Genomic DNA, 24,121 nt, shown 5'->3' on the forward strand with positions numbered 1-24,121 from the left:
CAGCTTGGGCTGAGTTAATTCAGGTTCCTTCGGGGAGCCCACGGCGCCTGTAGACGTGCTGTCTGAATCTCCCAGACCTCTGAAATGACCTTCCGATGGCCCTGTTTTCTTCCAAGGGCACCTAATGGTTAAAAGACCCTTTTAACAAGTCTCTGTCTTCCTGTAATCGTGCTTTGATAGTCTCAGCAAGGATATTAGCCATTAAATATTTAAGGAAAACACTCAGTATTTTAATTTTTTTTTCTTTAAATATTAACGATCTGGAGTTTTCCCTTGGTTTAAACCTGCTGCCCGTGCGGGTTCTTGGTCGCTGGTGCCCGCGGCTTCTCGTGTGGGGTCATCTTGGTGCCACCAGGTTTGGGGGCCCTCAGCCCTTGGTCTCCCCAGGGCCCAGCAGGGCTGTGTTCCCCTTCCGTGGGGTGCCAAAGAGCCTGAGTGGAGGCTCCTGGTCCACCCCCCAGTTTACAAAAGGTGTGAGCTGGGGCTTGGCCTTACTCTGGCCAGGGAAAACCCGGCTGTGGCCGTGCTCGGTGAGCTGCTCAGGTTTATCACAAAATGTCCCGCCCGCACCGGCGAAATGGCTCCTTTTGTTAAGTTAATTTTAAGAATGCATTTAAAAAGGAGGGAGTGAAGGGATGAGGGGGATTTTAATGTGTCTACTCAAGACATAGCGAGGTGAGGGCAGGCTGCTGTGCTTGCTGCCATGGCATCCTTCCTATGAGGTCCTTGCTGTGTGGCTGCTCTTCTTAGGATGTGGGTTTTTTTGTTAAGAGACAGAAGTCTGAGTCACAGGAGGCTTTTTTAATGAACACCAAACAGGAGAGCTTTGAAAGAAAAAAAAATCTTCAGTGCCTTTAGGCATGTGTTTTGCAATAGAATAGTTCAGCTGGAAGGGACCTATGAAGATCATTGAACCCATCTGTTTTACCTGAGGTACGGTACTGTCATTGAATCTGTTGGGCCACTTGAAGAAGCCTGACTGTATGTAAGGAGGAAAGCATCAGCGAGACAAACCCCTGCGTCATCGGTGTGTTCAGGGCTGGGAAATCCTTCCTGGGGAGCAGGCACAAGCTGTGCCTTCACCTCCTGCTCACCGCTGCTGGCGGGAGCTCGCCGGGTGTTCGGGCTCCGTGGGTGGCATTTGTCTCGCCTGATTTTAGACATTTCCAGAGCTGATGCCGGTGTCGAGGACTAGTCATCCAGGCTGCTTTTGCAGTCCTTGGAGAGAGAGCAGTGCTTCCAGGAAACGGGTCTGTGCTCGAGCTGAGGCATCTACTCCTGGAAGGGATAAATCACGTCGCGGGGTTTACCAAAGTCTCCTGGTTAACTGGAAAAGAAATCTAGACCCAAGGCGAGATGTGGATTTCCTTGCTGTCTGCACTCGGGCAGGCTGATCTCGCCTGCTTTTCCCCTCTCTGTGTTCGAGGAGGTGGCTTGGGTGCTGGGAATGGGACTCGAAAGCAATTTGGGCACCTCCGGGAGATGCGCCAGCCGCCCTGGGCTTAGTTGTTGGGGTTGGCTGAAGGGCAAATAAGCGGTGGTGTGAGCGGGATGCTGCAGCTGCCTCTTCCTCCCCGCCGCAGTACTCTGGCTGGAACCTGCTGGAAGATGGGTCGATCCGAATCGAGGAGGCAACCGAAGATGCTCTCGGCACTTACACCTGTGTGCCTTATAACGCCCTGGGTACGATGGGCCAGTCTCCCCCTGCCCGACTGGTACTGAAGGTAACGTTCCTGCTGCCCCAGCACATCTGCCGTGGGGGGTGGCCCCAGGGGAGCTCTTGGGGTGTGCAGGGGGCTGGGGTCCCGGGCTGGGTGCTGTGGATGTGTGCATTTCACCAAACTGTGCTACTGTGTGGCTGGGTGAGCCTTCCTGTTCAGCACAGTGCCGCAGAGGTAGATTATTACTGTTTTTTAAGATTATTACTATTTTTTTAAAGTCTGCCTGCAGTTGTCGTTCATTACCGAGTGTAGGTTAGTGGGGAAGTGCTGGCCCTTGTGTGTCAAACCAAAATAAGGTGCTGGCGCGTCGCATCGAGCCTTAGCAGACCTGCACCAGGACGCTTTGACGAAGCATCGTTCCCATCCCCGGGATGGCCTGTTTGCCAACAAACGTTCAGTCCTGCTGACCCGGGCTTGGATTTGCAGAGGATTTTAATAAAAAGATGATTTAAGCTGTAGAAAAGCTCCGTGGGCTTTTGCTTCTCCGCTGTAGCCACCGGCGCTGCTGGAGTAGGAGCTTTGTTCCCTGAACAAAAAGACACATGTGAGCTGTGGCGAGGAGTGTTTGATTGCTGAGATTCACACGATAGAGCTCTGCAAACCTCCTCGTACATACACACATCTGCCGAGCTGACTAATCAGGCTGATATCTGATGTGACGTGGGCGTTGTTTTGTTTTTTTTTTTTTCCTGTTTACCTCCTTAAAATTTAAACAAGGTGGCTCGGTGGCTTTTCAGCAGAAACTTCCCTCGATGCGTGTGATTTCGGTGTGCCATAAAGCCTCGTTAGCGCCCGCTTTCTGCTGCTCACCTCGGCCTTACCCAAACCACCGATGAATTCGTTTTGGGAGGGTTTGGTGGTGTGGAGCCGGAGGCGTGAGCTGCCAGGCGGGATGTTGGTGAGCGGTGGGATGTTGGTGGTGTGGGCTCACGCTCCTTGCCTTTTCCCTTGGCTGCAGGACCCCCCCTATTTCACGGTGCTACCAGGCTGGGAGTACAGACAGGAGGCAGGGAGGGAGCTGTTGATTCCTTGTGCTGCTGCGGGAGACCCCTTTCCTATCATCACCTGGAGAAAGGTACCCGGCCTGCCAGACAAATCTGCAGTGCCTTTGGCTTTTGGTGAATATTGCAGACAGAGAAGCCACACTCTGTCCCGGTAAGAACAAACTGCAGGTACAGCTGCTTCGCTTTGGGCTGAGCCACTGCCGTCCTGTCCCGCAGGTGGGTGGGGGAGCCCGGCTTGTGGCCACTGAGTTCTTTCTGATACCGTGAAAAAAACCTTCACAGCAGCATCTGCAAAGCTGAGCACTGCCCCCGCCCCGGCCCCTTCCTCCTCTTCCTCGCTGGCACTGCCTGTGGGACACCTTCCTCCTCCTCCTCCTCTTCCCGGTGAAGCTGGCACCGGCGATGCTTGTCCCTCAAGAGGGGACGTGCCACCAGAGCCTGCCCAGGGGGGCTCTGCCCTGGGGCTTGGCTGAATTTTTGGCAAGGGCCTGGACCTGTCAGTGCCTCCTTTGGTGCCCTGTGACTCGGAAGACCATGGGAAGAAGCTGGTTTAACCGTGCTGGACTGTACATAACGATTTGAGGATGTTTCTTCCTTTAGAGCAGGGTAGGGCCTGGTGTGGTGTCACCGGGGCTTTCCAGTCCCCTCTTCCCTTTGCTTCCCACCTTTGCTGTGCCCGTAGGAGAGCCACAATGCAGGGCACCTCCTGGGCTCTTTGTCCCACTGCCAGGATCTTCTCTCCAAGCCGCCTGCCCCCTTCCAGCCCTCCCAGGAGGGCTCCTCAGAGAGAGGAGGATCCTTGCATCGCCCTGGGGGCACCGTCCTTGGTCCCTGCAGCGTGAGGTTCTCCGTCTGTTCACAGTTTTACCAGCACAAGGAGGACTGTAGCTTGGGCAGATCTCAAGCGACCTACCTGAAAGTTGTTAGCTCTTTAGTTTTCTTATCGATCTTGTTTTTCCTTCCTTCCCCGCCCCCTTCTTGTTTAGGTTTCTTTCCAACTTCTTTTGTGCTTTCTGGCCCTCCTCCTCACATCACGGCTTTGGGCTTTCCCTCCCCTGTCTTCAGCCTGGGCTGGCTTGGGCTGAGAGGAGTTTCCCAGGGAAAGAAGAAAGCTCCCTCGCTCCCCACCAGCCCCCGAGAGCTGACCTGCCTCCTCCTGAAGGACCCCACAAGACCTGGGCCGGGCACCGGTAACCCCCGTGCCCATCCGCTCCCCCTGCGCAGGAGCGGGCTGCTTGCAGGCGCTGCAGGTCCCCGGAGCCCATCAGTGGGATCCACGCGTGAAGAACAGCCAGAGAGGACCGGGAGCGACGGGGGATTTGCACGGCTTCAGATACTGGGCAGAAACACGAGTTGTTGCAAGATCCATCTTTCCGCTCGGCTTGAGAGCTGCCAGGCACCTTCGTGCACGTCAGCTTCCCACATCCCCGGGGTCCCTCCTGCCGAAACCTCTGCCAGGAGCGGTCCTGCCTCTCCTCCGCCGCTGGCTGGGGGCGAGAGGGGCCATTGGGACATCTCCTGGGGGCAGGCCCCCACCTCGGAGGGCGTTTGCTGGGGACAGCTGGTGCGCCGTCCCCCGCGGCGGTGGCAGTTTCAGCTTTGGATGCTGGAGGACCCGGATTGAGTTCTTTGCGAAGGTCTCGGTGCCTGTCCGAGTGCCGTGGGGTTTTTCCGCTTGTGTACGGGTTGTGAACACCGGCCCCCGTCCACATGTCCCTCGCGTTACCGTGCCAGGTCCTTTCTGGAAACCGGGGAGACCTCGCAGGGAGCGGAGAGCCGAGAGCCCCGCTCGTGCCTGGTGGCGCCCTGTAGGCCTTGCAGATAGCTCAGTTAACGCGTTGCCGCCTCGCCCTGCTTGGCGTGCTGCTGAGTTGTGTTTTTTTCTCTCTTTGCCTTGCTCCCCCCGCTCCTTGCCCAAGGTAGGGAAGCCCAGCAGGAGCAAGCACAACACGCTGCCCGGCGGCACCCTGCAGATCCGCTCCCTCGGCAAGGACGACCATGGCGAGTGGGAGTGCGTCGCCACCAACGTCGTCGCAAGCATTACTGCCAGCACTCACCTTACAGTCGTAGGTACGGGCAGGAGGGGGAAATGGGGCCTTGGGGACAGCTGGTGGAGGGCACCGGGGGGTCGCCGCACCGAGCAGGGTGTCACACATGGGATAGGGATGCTTCCCGTGGTGAGCGATGTCTCCTTTTCGTGTTAGTTACTGGTGGTGCTGCGTTTTCTGTTCCTTTATTTTGGCCACCTGTGGATGTGGATTAGCAGAAATCCTGCATGAAACAAAGGCTTTCCTATTTCGGAGGAGTCCCCTCGTATCGTGGCTGGGAGCAAATCCCTCCCAGGAGCTGTGGGGCTGCATTAATGCCAGGAATCCCTCCCGTGCCCCTGCTCCCGCTGCAACCCGTCTCTCTCCCCGCAGGCACAAGCCCTCATGCCCCCACCAGTGTGCATGTTGTGGTTGCCATGACCTCTGCCAACGTCTCCTGGGAGCCCGGCTACGACGGTGGATACGAGCAGACTTTCTCAGTTTGGTACGGCCCTCTGTGAGTCATCCCCGCATGCTTTGCTCTCTGCTTCTTTTCCTTCCTAGCCGACCCCAGCTTCCAGCAGCGGGGCCGTGCCGCGGCGGGGGGGGACGGGTGGCGAGGGGCAACGTGCTTGGGTCGTGCCGTGACGTGGGGTAGAACCCCCGATGCCCTGGTGCAAGCCCCGGCCCTGAGATGGGAGGGATGGGTAGGGTGGAGGTGGCCCTGGGCTGCTCCCTGCAGCTTTTTCCATTTTTTCCCCCCACCTTTTCTGAGTGCAGAGTTGCTGCCGGCGCTGCGGTCCCCTCCAGTGCCTCGGAGAGACGGGCAGCAGTAGTGCTGTAGGTCTCCTGTGTTCCCTTTCCCTTTTGTGCTAGCCACTACATCTGTCTGCCCCAGCAAATTCTATTCTGCTTACAAGGGGAGACGCTTTGCATTCTTGTAACTTTGCCTCTGGCGTCTAATTTCAAGATAAACTGTTTATGAAGCTTAGCAGCCACGGAGAGGACGGCAAATGCAATCTTTAGAGTGCCTCCTGAAGAAATGTGACTAAGCAGAAATGATCTCTCCCTCCTCTCTGACTCCCTGGGGGCTGCTAAATCCCAGCTGAGCGTGCGACCAGCCGCCGGGCGGTGCTGGCCGGGAGACTTTGCTCCCTTAGCTGCTGGTACCCAAAGCAAAGGGGCACATCCAGCCTTCCCACGTCAGGGAGGGTGAAACGTAGCTGCAGCAAGGTCAGGCTCTTCTCCAGGCTCTGCACTCGTTGTCCTTCTCCTCTGAAGAGCCGTCCTTTGAAATGCGGAGGGGATGGCACCTTGCCTTTCACAGGCTGGTGCTGACGTCCTCCTCCGCTTCTTGAGCCTTTCTTCTCGCTCCCTTTCTTTCCTTCCTTTCCTTAATTTGCCCAGATGGGGTCTGCTGATAGAGTGGGGATTGGAGAGATGCTGCCTGTAATGAATTCTGTTCTCCTCTGGACTGAGGACAGGCTCAGCGCTCGCACGGTGGGGCCGGATAATTGTGTCGGGAGGCAGAGGACAGGAGATGGAAGAAACTGAATGAGCGGAAGAGAAAAATGAGGGAGCGAGTGGGGAGGAGTGGATGGAGTGGTGCAGACCTCACGTGGCTGCCTCTAAAAGCGTCCTTGGGAAGGACTGATCTGACCTCCTTGCTCCTGAGACGTGCCTCGCCTTGGAGGGAGGTGGCAGCTGCTGCTCCCGCTGCCCCAGCTGCCTGCCCAGCCCTCTTTTCTCCAGACCCCCCACGAAAAGAGAGGCAGCCAGGGGCAGGGAAGGGCGTTAGGAAATTTACAGGGTGCTGTGGGGAGCCCGGGAAGGAGGGAGAGACCCATCTTGTCCTGTAGGATGTGAGTCCTTGGGGCTGTGCTGGTCCTTGGGCCCGGAGAGCCCAGGAGAGATGGGGATGGGGATGGTGCTGGGGGGAGGATCACGAGTGGAAGGTGACGACAGAGCTGCTCCTTGCTTGGGTGCTGCTCTCTCGGCTTTATTTGGTGCTATCCGGAGAGCTGGCTGGCCAGTGGTCACGTATGTTCCTCCATGCTGCGGTACGGGATGCTCAAGCAAAGCATTGCTTCACCTCCTGGGGAGTCCACGCTTCCCTCCTGCTTCTGCAGTTGCTGGAAATGCTGTTCCTGTTCCTGACACAGCCAGGGCCACCGGAGCATCCCACCTGTGCGTGCGTGCCCCCTCGGTGAGGGCGTTCTCCCCCGGCTGGGGCGATGAGCATTGCATCTACCATCCGCTCTCCCTGCCCACAGCAGCACCCAGGAGCAGGGGCGTGACGACAGGGGGGTGTTAAATACTGCGGGATCACCTGCCCTGGGTGGCAGGCAGCTCTGCCGTGCAGCTCCTGGGAGCTGTAGTCCCCGCCGGAGCTGTGGTGATTTCGGGGCTTTCCTGCCCGCAGCCTCTGGGTTTGGTCGAAGCACTCTGCACATGCGTGGCGCTCTGCCAGCCTGCTGCTTTCCATAGCTTGCTGCTGCCTCACCTTTTGCTCCCTTTACAGCGACATTACTCGTCTTTGCTCCAGCCCTTCCTACCCAGTGGGTTTCCCTGGCAGTGCACTGATGGCTGTAGACATGCCTGCATAACTATGCAGAACAGACCTGCTGCAGTAATCTTTCCCAAATCCTCTGCGGACACGACAGAAACCTGCAGATGAGGGCTGGGGCTCGCTGGAGCATCTCTCTAGGACGTGCATGGGGTTCGGTGATTTTTGCAGTATCACCGCAGTGCAGGGGTGCTGCTCTGAGACCCGGGACTCATTCACCAGGGTGCTTCCCCTGGTGGCTGTGACTTGGAGGTGGATGCGTGGGATGGCTCCGGATGCAGAAAAAAAGCCCTGGGTTTGTTGGTTAGACCCCTGGCAAAAATGGTGAGTTAGTTAACTGTCTCCTGTGGGGTTGTATGTACAGGGGTACAGCTAAGGGGATGCTGCTTTGCTCTGGCTTGGGAATTGTTGAGGTATAAACGAGAACAGGGCCCATCACTTTTGCATCACTTAAAGTGGAAAAAATAACCGAATTTGCCCTTTTGCCTTCGGGATCTGATGGAGATAACCCTTAGAGAGGGGCTGCTGGCCATGCTTTTGTATACGACCCTGCCATAAGGGCACAGGGGTTGCGAGACAGCAGGGAGGGCTGGTAGCAGTGCCCTTGGTGTGATGGGATGGTGCTCCAGGTCCTCGTGTGCGCTGACCCTGAGCCAGCTCGTGGGTGGCGAGTGTCAGCGCCACGTCCATGCACATCGCTGCTGCCAAACCAAACCATCTCTCGGGACAGCTCCATTATCACTCGAGAAGTTAACGCGGCATCTTCGTCCTCCCGGTTGGAGGCACCTTCCCTGAGGATGCTCTCCTCTCTCTTGGCAGGGTGAAGAGAGCCCAGTTTGGCCCCCATGACTGGCTGTCTCTCCCTGTGCCAGCTGGTTCCAGCTGGCTCCTGGTGGATACCTTGGAACCGGAGACCGCGTACCAGTTCAGCGTCTTGGCTCAGAACAAGCTGGGCACCAGCTCCTTCAGTGAGGTGGTCACTGTGAACACTCTAGGTGGGTCCTGCATAAACACATGGGGCGGAGGGCGAGGGGAGCGGAGGGCGAGGGGGGCTTCGGGAGGCCCGCAGAGCAGGGGAGCTGGCTCCTTGCCGCCTGTCCTGTCTGCTGGGATGGAGCTGGCGGCCAGCAGCAGAGGTTTCCAGCCACAGAGGTGTTTTTTGGAGCGTCCCGGATGAAACTTGTGGACTTTGCTGGGTGCTCAGGACACCTAAAAGCTTGTCCTAATGGTTCAGGGGAGGTGAGCTGGTCACCTTACAGATCTTCCTTAGGTTCATCTTGGGTCAGGCGTTATTAACAGAGCTCAAAACCACTTGCGTGCAGCTCAGAGCGGGAGCATCACAAAGGGCCTTGCGCTGGGTACCCGCCTGGGGGCTGTCTCACAAGCAGGTCGGGGAAGGAGGAGGCTTTCAGATGCTGTGCCCCTTTTTGTAGTCGGTGCATCTTTAGTCTTCCCCTTTTTGGAAAGCTGCCTTTGTGTCTCTGAGACAGAGCACGTGCTGAGACATGTCCTGACCCCCTGGGAGGAGGGAGCTGCTGCTGCAGTCATGGACTGTCTGTGCTGGTGCCAGCACGCGGGAGAGATCCCGGCATGCTGCAGTTGTGCAGGCTCACCTGCACCTCGCAGGACACGGTGTGCAGGTGCACGAGGAGCCCCTGCTTCGAAATACAAGGGAGAGATCGTGGCTATCACCCCAGGGAGGAGAGCATCCTCTGCGCTTCCCTTACCCCCACCTCAGAGGCGCCTTGTTCCATCTTCCCTGTCCGCAGCATTCCCTGTAACAACTCCAGAGCCTCTGGTGTTGGTTACCCCACCGAGGTGCCTCACAGCTAACCGGACACAGCAAGGCGTCCTCCTGTCGTGGCTCCCTCCTGCCAACCACAGCTTTCCCATCGACCGCTACATCATGGAGTTCCGCGTTGCGGAGAGGTGGGAGATCTTGGACGATGCCATCCTCGGGACCGAGAACGAGTTTTTTGCCAAGGACTTGTCCCAGGTGAGCGGGGACCGACCTGACACTGCTCCGGCAGTGTGCGGGCACTGCGCTGCCTGCTGCGGCCCTGGGGAGGTGCTTTTTGGGGTGCTCCGCTTCTGACGGATGTGCTTGGTGTTTCAGGACACTTGGTACGAGTTCCGCGTCCTGGCGGTCATGCAGGATCTCATCAGCGAACCCAGTAACGTTGCTGGCGTGTCCAGTACAGGTAAGGGGTGCTGCTTCCTCTTCCCTCCCCGTGCCTGGCGGCCGTGGGACCGTTTCTGCTGTCTGCAGCTGGTGCTGTGCCCAGGCGGTGCAGCAGCAACACAGCAGCGGGTTGGGAGCACTGGGGTTGTGTTTTTGCCTGAGAACCCTGGCTGTGAGCTGGGCTGATGGGCACAGGCTTTGGATTAGTGTCCCGGCACAGCTGCTGCCCTTCTGATCGCAGGAAGCCTTGGTCTTGGGCTCTGTGCTGGAAATGAGCACTGCAGTGCAGGGGCTGATGCTGTCAGTGCTTTCCACAGCCAAGGGGAGATCTGGGAGGTGGTGGGGGAAGCTGTGGCCGTGCTGCCTTCCCAGCACAAACAGAGGAGGGGTGCTCGGAGCGGGCGAGGACAAACCCCCCGTTTGTTCCTTTCCAACGGGTGCGGTGCAGCATCTGTCGGAGCAGAGGGGCAGCTCAGCTCTGTGGGATGCCCTGAGAACAAAGCTGGGAGCCGGGCGCTGCGCAGCCTAGAAATGGAAATGAAAGGTGCAGAGAGGGAAACGCAGCACTGCAGTGCGGTGTCTGAGAGGGGAAAAAAAAAAAAACAAACACAGCAGAGCTTTGCAATAGGAGATGGTGACTCGCTGCAGCGTGTCCCCTGCACCCCGGTGCAGCTCGGAGGAGCGATTTTCAGCCAGGGCCAGGCAGAGCAGATGATGGCGATGGGAAGGGAAGGTCTGCAGGAGGAGAGGATGCGACGAGCCCTGCTTGTATGGCTTTCCTGGAAAAAAACGAGGAGCCGCCCAGCTCGGCTGCGCGCAGGAATGAAGCGGTCTCTCTCTGCCCCCAAGTGGTGCTGGCGCGATGCAGGGAGCCTGCTTGCTGCCGGCAGCCTGCTCGCTGCCCTCCCGGAGCTGCTGCTCTCCTCTTGCACGATGTTTCTGATGGGGTTTGACAGCTCAGGGTGCACGGAGCCAGCTGCAGCCTCAGGGTGTGTGCGTGCCCCGGCACTCCTGGGCAGCTGTCTGCGGCTGAGCGCCAGTGCTCCCAGCAGGCGGACGCGCGCTGACCCTGTGCGGGTGCGTGGCAGGAGCACTGGTGTGTGCAGGATGCGATAACCGCCCTTGTGTCTGCAAATGGAGGCAGCTAAATAAGCTCCGGTGGTGGTTCTGATTCACTCGTGGCTAGCAAAGTGGTGTGATGAGGGCTCGGAGGGAGATACCTGGTGCTGCTGCAGCGAGTTATTACAGGAACCAAAGTAACTGTGGGTGTTGTGCAGCTGTGTTCATCCGTGCATAACCGTGCATTTGCGTGGTGTGGGCATTTCTTCCCGATGTGTCCATCACCAGAGACAAAGGGTCCGTCCCGTGTGAGGTCGCTGAATTACTCTGTGTCGGCCTGCAGCAGCACTCACAGGTCTCCCCACGTGGGCTCGGTTTAAGGCAGGGTTTTTGCTTCAAGGTTATCCTCAGTACCAGGAGCGAGCGAGTTGCCTTGCGTCAAGACAGCTTTGCCCTTCAGACTGCAGCTGATCCCCTAGGGAGAAGCAGCAGGCAGGAGCATGTGTGTGTCTAACACCTGATGGCTTTTTTTTTTTTTTCCCAGACGTATTCCCTCAGCCTGACCTGACGGACGAGGGTTTAGCCCGCCCGGTGCTGGCTGGCATCGTTGCCACCATCTGCTTCCTGGCTGCTGCCATCCTCTTCAGCACACTCGCCGCCTGCTTCGTCAACAAGCAACGCAAACGCAAACTCAAGCGCAAGAAAGGTGAGCCCGGCCCCGGCGTGCTTCCCTCCTCCTTCCTGTCCCCTCGTTGTCTCTCTCCTTCTCCTCCCTGGCTGTGTTGTGCTGGTAATGTTCTTCCCTGTCTGTCTCTTCTTCCACCCGTGCGCGTCTTCAGGTGAAGCCCTGACTTCATCCCCCAGCTGTGCCTGAAAGCGTCCGTGGTCGGGAGTGGGAGAGGAAGGGTGGGTGAAGAGGCGGCAGAGAAACCCTAGCCTGGGATGTCCGAGGGCGCGCTTTCGCGTGGTGACAACTCCTAGAGCTTGGGGGCTAGGGCTGGGATGTCCCCTTGGCCGGGGAGGGGACCGTGGCCCTCCCCGAGGTCCCCCTGGCGCTGGGCTCTGCCTCGCCTGCACGGGCAGTGCCCGATGGCCGCGCTAGGCTAGAGAAGACCCCATGAAGGAGACTCCGCCGCCCCACTTCCCTAAAGCTGGGACTGCAGCCGCCTTTCAGGAGCGCCCGGTAGGGAAACCACCACCCGTCCAGGCGGCCGGGGAGCTGGAGAGGGCAGGGGAATCGGCTCCTTCGCCTCTAGCGTGCGAGACTGCGGCCGCAGGACTGATAGGAAACTGTGACGGGAGCCGTTTGTTGTCAGCAACCATTAAAGCACTGGAGCGATGAAACCTTGGCCTCTTGTTGAGTGTCTTCTTTTGTGGTTGTGATGTTGTTTGTCTGTCTCTGTCTTGTTGCGCCTCCTTAGCGTTCTCTCTTCTTTCCCCTTTTTATTCTTTTCCAGACCCTCCTCTCTCGATAACCCACTGCAGGAAGAGTTTGGAGTCCCCGTAAGTATCTGTCTTAGATGCGGCACCAGGCTGTGGGTCTTCAAGGTGCCTCTTTCTACAGTTGTTGCAAAGGTCAAATGGAAATATCTGGCCTTGTTTTATTGCTTCTGATGGTTTGGTTTTCGTGTTCCCTAAACTTGCGGGAACAGAACGGTTCACAAGAGACAAACAGGCTTTGGAGCAGAAAGCAGCAGGGACAAACACAGCAAACTTTAAGACTTTAAGAGACGACCGGTGGATCCGTACACCTTGACCAGGTGGAAAGGAATTACACGCCCAGCTTGAAGTGGCTCCTCAGGAAACGGGCTACTGCTGCGTACGGAGTCCTTCATGCAAGCCCGGTGTAGTTTTGAGTTGTGCTGTTTGTTTTTTCTTGGGAAATTCAGACTCTTAACTGCTTATCTTGTCATTTCCCATGAAGAGTCCCCTGCTAAAGCCTCTTTCCACGTGTGCCCAAAGGCAGTGGATCGTGATGCTGCGCTAGCCACAACTCTAAGAGCCTGTCAAAAGCACTTGTAGGTACTAAACAGCGGGAGCATCTTCCCCATGTGAGTGCAAGAAAGAGTCTGAGGTGTGGACTCCTCACGCTTAGTCTCCTGGACGGCTGCAAAATGTCCCAGTGCTGGTGGATCTTAGTCTTGCTCTTTTCAGTTCATCCACGGCACTGAAATACCATGCCCACACCGTCTCTGTTGGATCTGCTACCTTTTGCCCTTCAATCCTGTTTGTCCAAGGCTTTCTGACAAGGGATGCTGTTCTGATGTTTGTCTTTCCCTGCCACCTCCGTGTCTTTTAAGGCTCTCAGCCTTCAATTTGAGTATTCTGAAGAGGGAAAAAGTTGATTTGAGATCATCCGTCGGCAGCTCCAAGTGAGATGCTGAGGTCTGCAGGAGGGGATGCTTATCTGACATCCCTCTGGAGCCCTAGAAATTGGGGAGCCCCTCCTCTTGGGGGCTTTCCCAGGTGTGGATAGCTCAGGTGAACGTAGAAAACTTTTGAAGGAGTTGGAAGTGAGCTCTGGATCTGTCTTTCATTTTGATGGGACTGTGGAGCTTGTTGCAAGGCACTGGAGTGAACTGCCAGCCCTAAGGGGATGCGAAGGTGTACCCGAGGAGCAGGTATGATGTGTGGTGCTTCTGGCTCCTCTCTTCCACTTGCTTCTCGCAGCCTGTGTTGGAGCTGGGCAAGGCTCTACCGTCTTGGTAGTCCCCGCAAATTTCTTCTAGCAGTTCCTCCTTGGAGAGCTGGTAACGCTTTGTTTTCCGGATCCGGCAGCTCTTCTGGGCGAGAAGAGCTCGTTTCCCCTCGGTGACCGCCCCCTCTCTTGGTTTTTCTCCCCTGTGGTCCAGGTTGTCTTCCGGCAAGGTGAGTCCTGAGAGCATCCGCACGCTCCGTCCCCCCTCCGAGTCCTCCGACGACCAAGGCCCGCAGGCCAAGCGGATGCTGAGCCCCACCAAGGAGAAGGAGCTCTCCCTCTACAAGAAGACCAAGCGGGCCATCAGCAGCAAGAAGTACAGCGTCTCCAAGGCGGAGGCCGAAGCTGAGGCCACCACCCCCATCGAGCTCATCAGCCGCGGGCCGGACGGCCGCTTTGTCATGGACCCGGCGGAGATGGAGCCCTCCCTGAAGACGCGGCGGATCGAGGGCTTCCCCTTCGTGGAGGAGACGGACATGTACCCCGAGTTCCGGCAGTCGGACGAGGAGAACGACGACCCCGTCGTCCCCGCCTCTGTCACGGCCCTCAAAGCCCAGCTCACCCCTCTCTCGTCCAGCCAGGAGTCCTACCTTCAGCCACCAGCATACAGCCCCCGGTTCCACCGGGCGCTGGAGGGTCCCGGCGCCCTGCAGGCCACCGGCCAGGCCCACCCGCCGGCCCCCCGGGCTTTCCACCACCAGTTTTACGGTTACCTCAGCAGCAGCAGCCCCGGGGAGGTGGACCCGCCGCCCTTCTACATGCCAGAAGTCAGCCCGCTCAGCTCGGTCATGTCCTCCCCGCCTCTGCACCCCGAGGGGCCCTTCGGACACCCCACCATCCCTGAGGAGAACGGGGAGAACGCCTCCAACAGCACGCTGCCCCTGGCCCAGACCCCCACGGGGGGCCGGTCCCCCGAGCCCTGGGGCGGGGCTGAATTCCCCTTCGGCAGCCTGGAGGCGTCCCCCGCGGCGTTCCCCCCCCAGCTCCAGCAGTGCGAGGCGACCGAGGGCTCCCAGCCCACCGGTTGTCTTCCTCGGGGGCCGCCCCCTTCCTCTCTCCAGGTCGTCCCCGCGTCCTACCCGGGCATCCTGCCCCTGGAGGCACCAAAGAGTTGGACTGGCAAGTCACCCGGCAGGGGCCAACCCTCCGTGCCCCCCACCACCAAGTGGCAGGACAAACCTATGCAACCCATGGGATGTCAAGGGCAGCTAAGACATACCAGTCAAGGTATGGGCATACCCGTGTTGCCTTACCACGAACCGTCCGAGCCCGTCGGCCACAGCGGCACAAGCACATTCAGCCTGGACACCAGGTGGTACGAGCCCCAACCCCGACCTCGGCCCAGCCCTCGGCAGGTCAGGAGGGCTGAGCCCAGTTTACATCAGGTGGTGCTACAACCTTCGAGGCTTTCTCCTCTGACCCAAAGCCCCCTCAGCTCCCGCAACAGCTCCCCGGAGCTGACCGCCCGCGCCCGGCCCCGGCCGGGCCTCATCCAGCAGGCGGAAGTGTCGGAGATCACCCTGCAGCCCCCCGCGGCGGTCAGCTTCTCCCGCAAGTCCACGCCGTCGACCGGATCCCCCGCGCCGAGCAGCCGGGGAGAGAGCCCCAGCTACCGACCCACCACGGCCTTCACCCCCCTGGCCACCGGCTATTCTGGCTCCCAGGGCTCCTCCCTGCCCGCGGACACCATGGATGTTTTCGGAGACATCCCTTCTCCGAGGAGGGCTAGCGAGGAGATCCTCAGACCGGAGCCCACATCGACAACGGTAGCCACCTCGGGGTAAGTGCGTGAGAACCCGTGGTCCCCCCCCCCCCAAAAAACCTTGCCCCCGGCCCCCTCCCGGCTTTCCCTCCCTGCCTTGCCCCCCCATCCCTCCGACTCCCTCCCCACCATCATCATCCCAACTCGTAGGGTCGGTCTGGGTACGCTGCAGCATCCCTTTTGGAGATGGCGTCCCGCGGGCTTTGCTAGGACGTGGCTCTGAAGAGGCTCGTGCTGCGGGCGCAGGGTGCATGGCCGCTGCCCGAGCCGGCTCAGGGTTAGGCAGACGGCCTTCCCGGTGCTGCCGGCGCGCTTTCCTCCTCCCCGACCTCTCACGTGGGAACCGGGAGCTCTGTGACTCGGGCTGCGGGCCGTCTGCCGGGCTGGCAAAGACCTGGGCCACCGGGCCCGGCTCCCGGCTCGCGTAGGTAAGTGTCCTGGTGTCACCGGCGGTTGTTTCCTCTTCTAGCTGCTGGCTCTTGGCTTTCTTCGAACGTTAGGGCCGCCGCGCCTTTGTCTTCCTTCTGTTCCTTCCCGCGGAGTCTAGAGAGCTTTAATGCATGACAGAAACAGCTATAAAAGTCACCGCCCCATCTGCAAAAGGGATGCTGCAGCCCCAGGACGCGGGCAGGGAGAGATCGAGGACTTAGCCCCACCAGCAGCATGTCAGGAGAGGAAAAAAAAAAACAAACAAAACAAAAACCCCAGCGGAAATCAGGAGGCCGCCGGCACGCTCAGATCCTGCCCTAAAGAGGGATGTGGCTGCACTAGACAGACAGTAGCGGCTGGTTTTCCAGGTACCAGGGTTGCTCCAGGCAAAAGTGTCTTTCTCTCTGTATTTCTCCTCTCTCCTTCCGTCTCTTTCACAGCACCCTAGATCCCGTAGCCGTGCTTTCGTTCCATCCTTTCGTCTCGCTTCATTTCGGCTTGTTGTGTTGGGGGGGGCCGAACCCCTCGGCTCGTGGTGGAGCCCCGCGGGGAGCCGGGGCGCCCAGCCCCGCGGCGCCGGCGCGGTCGGAGGCGTTCGGAGAAGAGCCGTGGTTTTTGGGGAGGGGGGAGGCAGCCTTTCACCCCGCAGCGCCCTCCGCATTTCACTCTCACCCTCTGGTACCTGGAAGCGTTTATGGCCTTAGGAAGTCCCTCCGGCACGGCTGGGGATGGGGTGTGTAGGGTGCAGGAGGGGCTCACGGGAGAGGCCGGGGAGGGAGAAGACCTGGAGGAGCCTGAGATGACTTCTGCGTGGCTTTTTTGGGAAGGCAGATCCGTAGCCATGCAGGCACGCACGGTCACGTAGGTCCACGTCTCCACGCAGTCTCAGAGCCAGGGCGCCCCGAGGAGCTCCAGGTGCAGGACAAGTCTGTGTTAGAGCACTGTTGTCCGTGCTTTTATGCAGTGTATCCATTCGCTTCGTCGATTATTACTTTTGTTCTTTTTCCTTTCTCTTCTGTTTCTTTCCCCCTTTCTTCTCCAGCCTTGTTTCGTTTGTGTTTCAGTTCGGTTTCTTTCCCTCCTTTTTCCTTTGGAGTTGTTGACGTGCTGATGTGTTGCGGAGCTCGGCTCCTTGCGGGTGTTGATAACTGCTTTGTTTTTGATTAATCTCAGCTATCTGGGCAGTGTTGTCGAGACAAGCTTCTCCTCAGCTCAATAGGTAAGGGTGATCCATGTCCGAAAGGATGGTGTGGGCGCTGTGGAGGGTGGCCGGGAGTGGGGCATGAGAGGGGACATGGAAGGGGCTTTTCCAATACCATCTCTTCCTTTAAAGGGGAATAAGGAATTGTAAAACACTAGGCAACACCTCTGGACGTACAGTCTCTGTGGCTTTTGGGTTTCCCCTCTCCCTTTGGGGAGGCAGTGTGGCTGGAGAGCCCGGTGGTGCAGCTGTATCAGGCGTGGGGTGCTCGTGGCGATGCTCACGTGTGTGCCGGGGCTCGCCGAGCTGATATCTGCCCGTGGCTGTGGCTTCTTTGGCAGAGGATGATGCTGGGAGGCACCCCTGGCTCCGGCAGGGCTGGTGCTGTGCGGCGTGGGCGAGGCGTGTGCTGGGACCTGCTTTCTCCAAAGCTCGGAGTCTTGTACCTTGAGCCAGATGAAACAGCCACCTCTGGAGCAAGCTGGCTCCTAACAGTGCTCCTGGGCTGCAGCTCCAAAATAAGTCCCCAGTTCTGTTCCAGGAAACGGAGATTTTTGGTCCTGTTGTTACCTGGGTCTATTTTCTTCTTCCCAAGGTTTCTCTGTTATAGAAAGTGGGAGAAGCCTTTTTTCAAGGTGGTCTTTATGGTCGGCAGCAGTGTAGCTACAGTTTGAGGCTGCCGGTGAGGTGCCTCATCGTTCCTGTGGCAAACAGAGTTGTAGCGAAAGCCCTCTCTGAAATGCTCCTTGGAGTAATCTGTAAGACTTCTTCTGACCCAGTTGGAATTAAACAGCCTTAAGCAAATCTGTAAAGAGGCTCCCAACAAAATACCTCTCAGGGGCTCCCCGGTGGGGCCGGTTTTCTAGAAGGCCACAGGCATCCCTGGAACAGCAATGGAGCAGTCCGGGGATGGTTTCCAGACCCTATAAGCAGATAACTTTATCCTTTTTTCCCCTTTCACTAAAACTGATAAAATGAGGTGGGATAAATCTCATTCCCAAGCCAGAGGAACAGAACACTGACCCATTCTGCTGTCAGCCGGGCTGGTTATGAAAGAAGAGGTGGGACTGCAGATGGGATGGTTTGTGGGGCCTGGCCATGCCCCAGCCTTGTTAGGACAGGTCTTCAAAAACAGAAGCTTGTAGCCTTGGATGGGAAGAGTCAAGGTCCTGGCTGATGCTCCCCAGAAAGCCTGAGGAGCCTTGCAGGAGTGGAAGGGAGCCCTGTGAGAGGGAGGTGAGGTGCCTGGGGAAACCGGGTAGATTATTTCCAGGAGAGGGGAATTCCTCCAGCTCACCTGGAGGGTTTGTCCTGGGGTGGGGAGAGCAGCAGGGGGAGAGAGGGGAGGAAGGATCGTGGAGCAGGTATGGGATGTGTGCTCCATGGAGGAGCCAAAAACCTCTTGGCACAGCAAAACCCGTTAGGTTTGAGCCTTCCAGTCTCCAAAGCTCTGTGCTTGGCCACCTTCTGTTCTCTTTGGCTGATCCCAGAGCAGGGTGTCCCATGCCGAGCCTTGTTAAAATCACCTGGGTTGTTCCAGACTTCTCGAGAAAGAGGGAAACCCTTGTGGCTGTTTTGTGTCTCCTTTATCCCCAGTGCTTCCCCTGATCCAGGAGAACTGGGTACCTGAGCGAGTGAGACTTCAGCCCAGCCTGGGTCAGTCCAGGCTCATGTCCTTGATTGGTGTGGCTGCTGCACGGGTCCCAGTTTGCTCCCATCTGAGCTGGAGGGGTTTGGGGAGCAGGGTCCCATCATCCAGCAGGACGCTGGCTGGGGAGCAGCCTTCTGTCCAGCTCTGAGACGCTGCCAGGGGTTGGAGTTGCAGGAGCGAGTCCAGAGTCATTATCCCCAAAAAAGAGAAGCCATAAGGAAAATAAATCTCGCTCTAATAAGCGAGGAATCCTGTAAAGAGCCCAGCCAAGTAATTTCTTGATGATTTGGGGTCGTAAAATTTGTCAGTGGATGCAGAGCACCGGGATTATTTTATACTAGAGCAGCCAGCTCTCTGTACTGCAGCAATAAAAGCTGAGAGGAGGGGAGGGAGAGGCAGTTTGCGAGCTCGGTGGTGCTGGGAGCAGGAGCCGTCGCACGGTGGCTTTTTCTGGGTGAAGCCTGGGTAGTTTTTACTGACAAACAGGGATAAATAATGCCATTCGTGGGCTAGCACTAGCACTTTTTCATCTTCTGCTCGGATGCAGCGAGCGGCAACGCATCGCTTTAAGAGGCAAGAGGGCGTTGTTGCCTCCCTGCAGAGGGAAACCCAAAAACCACAGACCAGGCACCAAGCCCCCGCGCCCCTCGGCATCGCAGCCTGCTCCGGGCGGCCCCCCCGGCCCCCCCTGGCCGGGGCAGTGCTGCTGACACCGGGAGCTCGCGGGCTCGGGCACGTCGGAGCCTCGGGTGACGCAGGGACGTCGGCGCCAGGCGTGCGGGAGGAGCAGCACCCCTCGCTCCCCGCTTGAAAGCAACCAGGTTCCCCTTTAAAGACTGTCCATGTGCTGATCCTCTGCATGTGTTTCATGCCTCCTCCCGCTTGGAGAAGTTGTGAGTCCTCCTGTCTGAGTGCGTTTTTCTTTCCTTTCTTAATTATTATTTCTTTCTTTTCAGTCTTTTTTTTTCCTTTATATATTTTCTCACTCCTGTTTTTCATTTATCTTCCTCTCTCCCCCCCCTTGCTTTCCCCGTGACTGTATCCCCATTTTCTCTCTCCGCTCCAGTCCCTTTTTCCCTTGCCCTCTCTCCTCCCTGCTCCTCTCCCGTCAGCATGGTGGAGTCCGTGGTGTAGCCGAGTTGTGCTGTCTGCAGACCTGTAGGAGGGCCCCCCCCTTCTCCGGTGTGCCCCCCGCTCTCACCAGCCCCTTCCACCCTCCGGTGCCGTGGCTGTGCTCTGGGGACAGGGGCTGTGACCGCCGCGTTTCTCCAGCGCTGCTCGTGCTCAAGGATCTCAAGCGATGCGCAGTGGCGTCCTGGGATGGCACCGCCTCAGGGCCGAGGGCAAATTCCCACTTGCAGGACACCTTGGGGGATCCCACGGGGACTCGAGCTTGAGATGGAGCCTCGTGTAGGCAGCTTGGGCGCTTCACGTGAGGAGGACGAAGGGTTGAAGGAGCCTGGCTGGGGCATGGTGGGCTCTGATGATGGCCAAGAGGATGCTGTGATGTGTCCAAGCTGTTCCTGGATGTCGCTGTCTTGGCTCAAGGAGAGGAGGAGGCAGGGGACGGGTGTGAGACCTCCAGGAGGGGACATCACGCGCCGTGTCCTTGAGTGTCACAGCCTGTATTTTCTCATGGGTTCCCCCTTGTGGGCTGAAAAGGAGTAGTGATGCTTTTCGGGGCCTTCTCCCTTACATCTTCGCTTCAAATGTGGAATAATGTGTGAAGAAGGCATAGCTGAGATACGTGTGGTCTGGATAACTCTTTCCCTGTAGCCACCTCCTCCTGTCCTGGGGTGCCTGGAGCTCCCTCGGTACCTTTGCAGTCTCTCCAGGACCACATAATTCAGAGCCTTTCTCGTTCAGAAGGGTTGTCCTTTGAGGACTCGAGGAAAATTCTGTGCTGGGTGTTTTGTGGCATCTCGCAGAAGGCTTACGGCAGGAAATTGCGCGTTTCTTGAAGCTCCTTTGCTTGGCAATACGCTGAAGTCTCCAGAAGTTCACCCGCCTCCCTCAACCTCTCGTCTGTCGGTATGCAGGATCTCTCGCGCATGGGCAGCTGCCCAAAACACCAACTCTGGGGGCAGGAAGAGGCTTTTGGCTGGGCTTAAAATGAAAATTAATTCGAATGAATCGGAGACCTTTGAAGAAATAAAGGGTGGGTAGAGCAGATAAAATTTGGCTGGTGAGTAGCGGTGTTTCGTCCTCCACTCCATCTCTTCCTTGCCAGAGGTCAGACAGTATTTATAGTGACACATGGGTTCAGTGCGCTCGCTGTTGATATTTGTGTGCATAAATACAAGCCCAATTAGGGAGAACTAGTGGAAACGAGCTCCAGGCAATTTCCTCATAATCCCTTGCGTAAATCTGTCTAGTTTTGTCAACATGCCACAGTCACTAGCAGCTTCTTAGAGGGAAAAAAAGAATGGAAATAGTGAGAGGCTTTTACGTGTGGAGCTCTGGTAACAGTAGTAAAGTTGTTTGGGTGGTGGAAGAGGGATGCTGATGGGCAGTGGCAGGATCTCTGAGCTCTCTGGCATCCGGGGCTTGGTGCACGTGAGCTCCACAGGCACGGGGCTGGAGCTGGAGTAGCTGAGGCTGTGACTGACCACGGACTTGCCCAAGTGCAACTGGTGTGCGGTTATTCGTGCCCAGTGGGCATAAAATGGAAAAAGTCTGCTATTGAATGTTCCTGCAGGGATTACTGCAGGGATGTCCCATGCTCTTGGCTCTTTGGGTCGCTGTGGTCTTACTCCAGGCCAGCACGTGCCCAGGGTGCAGCACGGCGGCTGTCAGTGTTGGTGCAAGTCAGCAGGGAGAGCCCCAGCAGAGCTCGGAGCTGCTGCTGGCAGCATTTCTCGCTGGAGGCTACCAGTACGTGGCAGCCGGGGCCTTGGGAAGAACACGTTTAGGCACAGCGACTGTACAAGCTTGTAAATGTCTTTCCTACAAGGGGAGGCTTGCGTGGATCCAGCCGGCAGGACTACCAGCTCGTCTAAAGAGGTGCTTCATCTTCGGCTGATGTGCTGCTCCGCTGGGAGCTGGAAGAGAGGATCGCCGGGAGCATCTCATCTACGCCTTGATGTCTCTGTGATGGGAAGCATGAAAGGGGCTTTTCTATACCCCAGTCGTTGGGTTCCCATTGCATCTGCTGTGCCCCAGCTGCTTCATCAAATTACACTACGCTTTCCTTGGTGCTCTCCAAAGCTAACAGCAAGAGGGAGAGGCTTTGTAGTCACGTGCATCTTCAAAAACAACCCCTTCTGCTCCTCACGGGGGAAAGGAACCCTTGGGAGCTCTTTGCCTGCGCCACTCCAGCTGAAGCGTGCGCTGCTCCAGCAGCCACTTGGGATCTTGGATGGAAAGCGTTGCCTTTGAGCCGTGCTCGCACCGGTGTTTTGTGGCACACGTGGAGACTCGCAGAGGAAAGCCTTCTGCTGGAGGGGCTCCCCCCGAAACCATGGGGAGATGAGGGGTCCTGTCCTCGAAGGTCACAGCACTCCTCGGTCTGGGTTTGCTCTTGGCAATGCGTTCATCTGTTTAAATAAAAAGCTCATATAGCCCAAACCTGCTGGTATTTTCAGTTTTGGTGGACAGTGCCTTAGCTGGCATCCTGGCCACAATCCTCATTTGCTTCTTGTCACCTTCCTCGTCTGCAGCAGTGTCAAAAGAGGAAGGTGGGAGTGCCTTCCTTGTGCTGCTGTCACGAGGATCCTCGCTGTTTCCTATGCACATTTTTTTTCAGCATGCCCTGTGTTTTGAGCCTGTCATGGTTATTCGCTGCTGTTGGCTTCCTGGACTGGATAATCCGAATTCCTGGAGTGAATAATCCAAAGTGCGATGAAGTGGGAACAGAAGAAAAGCATCCTGTGTTTGGGTGGAAGTCAGCCTGTTGAGAAGAAGGATTTGCCCTCTAGAAGATGTGGGCTCTTGTTCCTGCTGAGTCGCGCTCTAACTGTGCTGGGGATGTGCCACGTACTCGCTCCGTGCTGGTGGCTGACTTGGAAACTGCCCTGGGGAACAGCTTAGCTCCAGACTTCTGCTGTCGATAGCTCTGGAGGCATGAGGAGCTGCACACAGCTTCAGAGGCGCTGGAGGAGGAGGCTTGGAGCGCGCTGGCTGCGAGCAGGGGATGGCATGAGCTGGTGTCTGAGCCCTGCCACGAGCACAGAAGCCTGAAGCTCCGGGAGCTGCTGTCAGCACTATCTGACAGTGCTATCTGCGTGACTGACTCGGTGACAAGGTTTGGGCACTGACCTGCAGTGACTGGGTTGTTAGACCAGACGTATGCATCTCCTTCTCCGCAGGGTGGGTTGGGGTGAGCGCAGGCTTGTCGGAGGCACGCTGCATTAAATCTCCAGGTTCTCCTCTCTGCCTGGCTTTACTGCAATGGGAGGTGCTTTGTGGATGCTCCCCGTGCCACCTCTGGGCACCTCGTGTGCAGGTTGCTCCGATGACTCGGTTTGATCCCAGGTCGCTACCCGGGGCTTAGCTGCCTAGACTGACTTCTGCTTGCGTGGCCTGAGGTGCTTGTGCAACTCCGAGACGTGAAAGTAAAACTAAGGGGGAGGAGAGGGGAAGCAGGAAAAGAGGGGATGCTGTGGTGTGTTATAGATGAGAGCTGGACCAGCTCCTCTCCTAAGGAAAAGGTTTTCTTTTACTGCCCTGCTCTCTACAGCGGTTCTACCTTCCACTCCTTGGCCAGGGAAAAACAGGTATAGGGAAGGAAAATAGAGCAAGAGCCCTTTGCGAAGGGGAGGCCACTTCACCTTGAGCAGGTTCCCGTACTGAATAGGTTCCTGTACAACAGTTACCTGGGGACTAAGTCTGGGAAACTTGCTTTTAACTACTGACTCTCCCATCAGAAAAATCTCTGTGCAAATCCCCTCCTTGTCCCTTGCAATGAAATCTCGTTGGCGTTTTTGTCTCCAAGTCCCGGTGCGCCCCGTCCTGCCGGGCCAGAGCATCCCGCTCTCAGCGTTACAGAGCAGGAGCTCCTGTGCTGCTGTATCCTGTTGCCGCTTCTAGCAGGGACCTGGGAGCGAGGTGCTGACCCCAGCTGTGCCCTTCGTGTCCCTGTCTGTCGTGTGGCCCTGTTTCTTCTTTTCCACGTGAGCGGGGGCCAGGCAGGATCCCTGCCACCGTCCTGTTTGTTGCGCCGGTGTCACCCGCCCTTTGTCACACACAGCCCCGGTCTCGGAGCTGTCGTGCTGCTTCTCCGTCTCCCCCTCCCTCTCCATCCCAAGGGGTTTCCCACCACTTCCCAAAAATGCCTTATCGGACATGGGATCTGCCCCGTCCTTTGTGTGTAGCAGTGCTGGCGTGGCAGGCAGGTGAGCCGGGTGCTGGCTGCGCCCTCTCCGCACTTGGACTTTGCGACGCAGCTGAGCTGGGGGCACAAGGGAGGGGACGGTGGCGCACACGTGTGGAGCCTCCAGTCTCCTGCAGCGTGTGCCCAGCATGCCTGGCTGGCCGTGCTGCCTCCTCCCGGGCTTCTCACCTTTTCCTTCTCCATGGCAGAGCTGGCTGGGGTCGACCGCCCCCCGCCTGGGACGCCCCACGGTCCGAGCGTGGCCTGGAGCCGCTGATGGCGCGTGTCTGCTTTTCCTTTCTAGAAAACGTCCATCTCCGTCCGGGGACGCTGCTGCACCTGAGAGGCTCGAAGCTCTGAAATACCAGCGGATAAAGAAGCCCAAAAAGTCATCCAAGGGCTCCTCGAAAAACAGAAAACAATCCAGTGAGTGTGAGGGCCCCATGGTCCCCAGCAGCGTCTCCTCGGTGCCCCGTGGACCGCTCAGGCTGGTCCCCGCTGGCTCCAGCA

The 24,121-nt window shown here is 57.7% G+C and overlaps 1 protein-coding gene across 9 annotated transcripts in view; it reads left to right on the plus strand.

Annotated features, from left to right (window-relative positions):
- The window catches only part of IGSF9B (immunoglobulin superfamily member 9B), a 53,247-nt gene that overhangs the window by 16,943 nt on the left and 12,183 nt on the right, over nucleotides 1-24,121 (plus strand). For 3 of the 9 annotated variants that reach the window (XM_083808644.1, XM_083808645.1, XM_083808649.1), the window contains exons 9-19: nucleotides 1,584-1,724; nucleotides 2,680-2,796; nucleotides 4,645-4,795; nucleotides 5,146-5,269; nucleotides 8,138-8,313; nucleotides 9,088-9,314; nucleotides 9,435-9,519; nucleotides 11,104-11,265; nucleotides 12,017-12,062; nucleotides 13,412-15,037; nucleotides 23,916-24,037. In XM_083808644.1, coding sequence (XP_083664770.1) covers nucleotides 1,584-1,724; nucleotides 2,680-2,796; nucleotides 4,645-4,795; nucleotides 5,146-5,269; nucleotides 8,138-8,313; nucleotides 9,088-9,314; nucleotides 9,435-9,519; nucleotides 11,104-11,265; nucleotides 12,017-12,062; nucleotides 13,412-15,037; nucleotides 23,916-24,037 — 2,977 coding nt within the window. The other 6 variants (XR_014574746.1, XR_014574747.1, XR_014574748.1 and 3 more) reach the window with 6 other exon arrangements.

This window comes from Anser anser (assembly GCF_964211835.1).
Source record: "Anser anser genome assembly, chromosome: 22".
Classification (NCBI taxonomy): Eukaryota; Metazoa; Chordata; class Aves; order Anseriformes; family Anatidae; genus Anser; species Anser anser.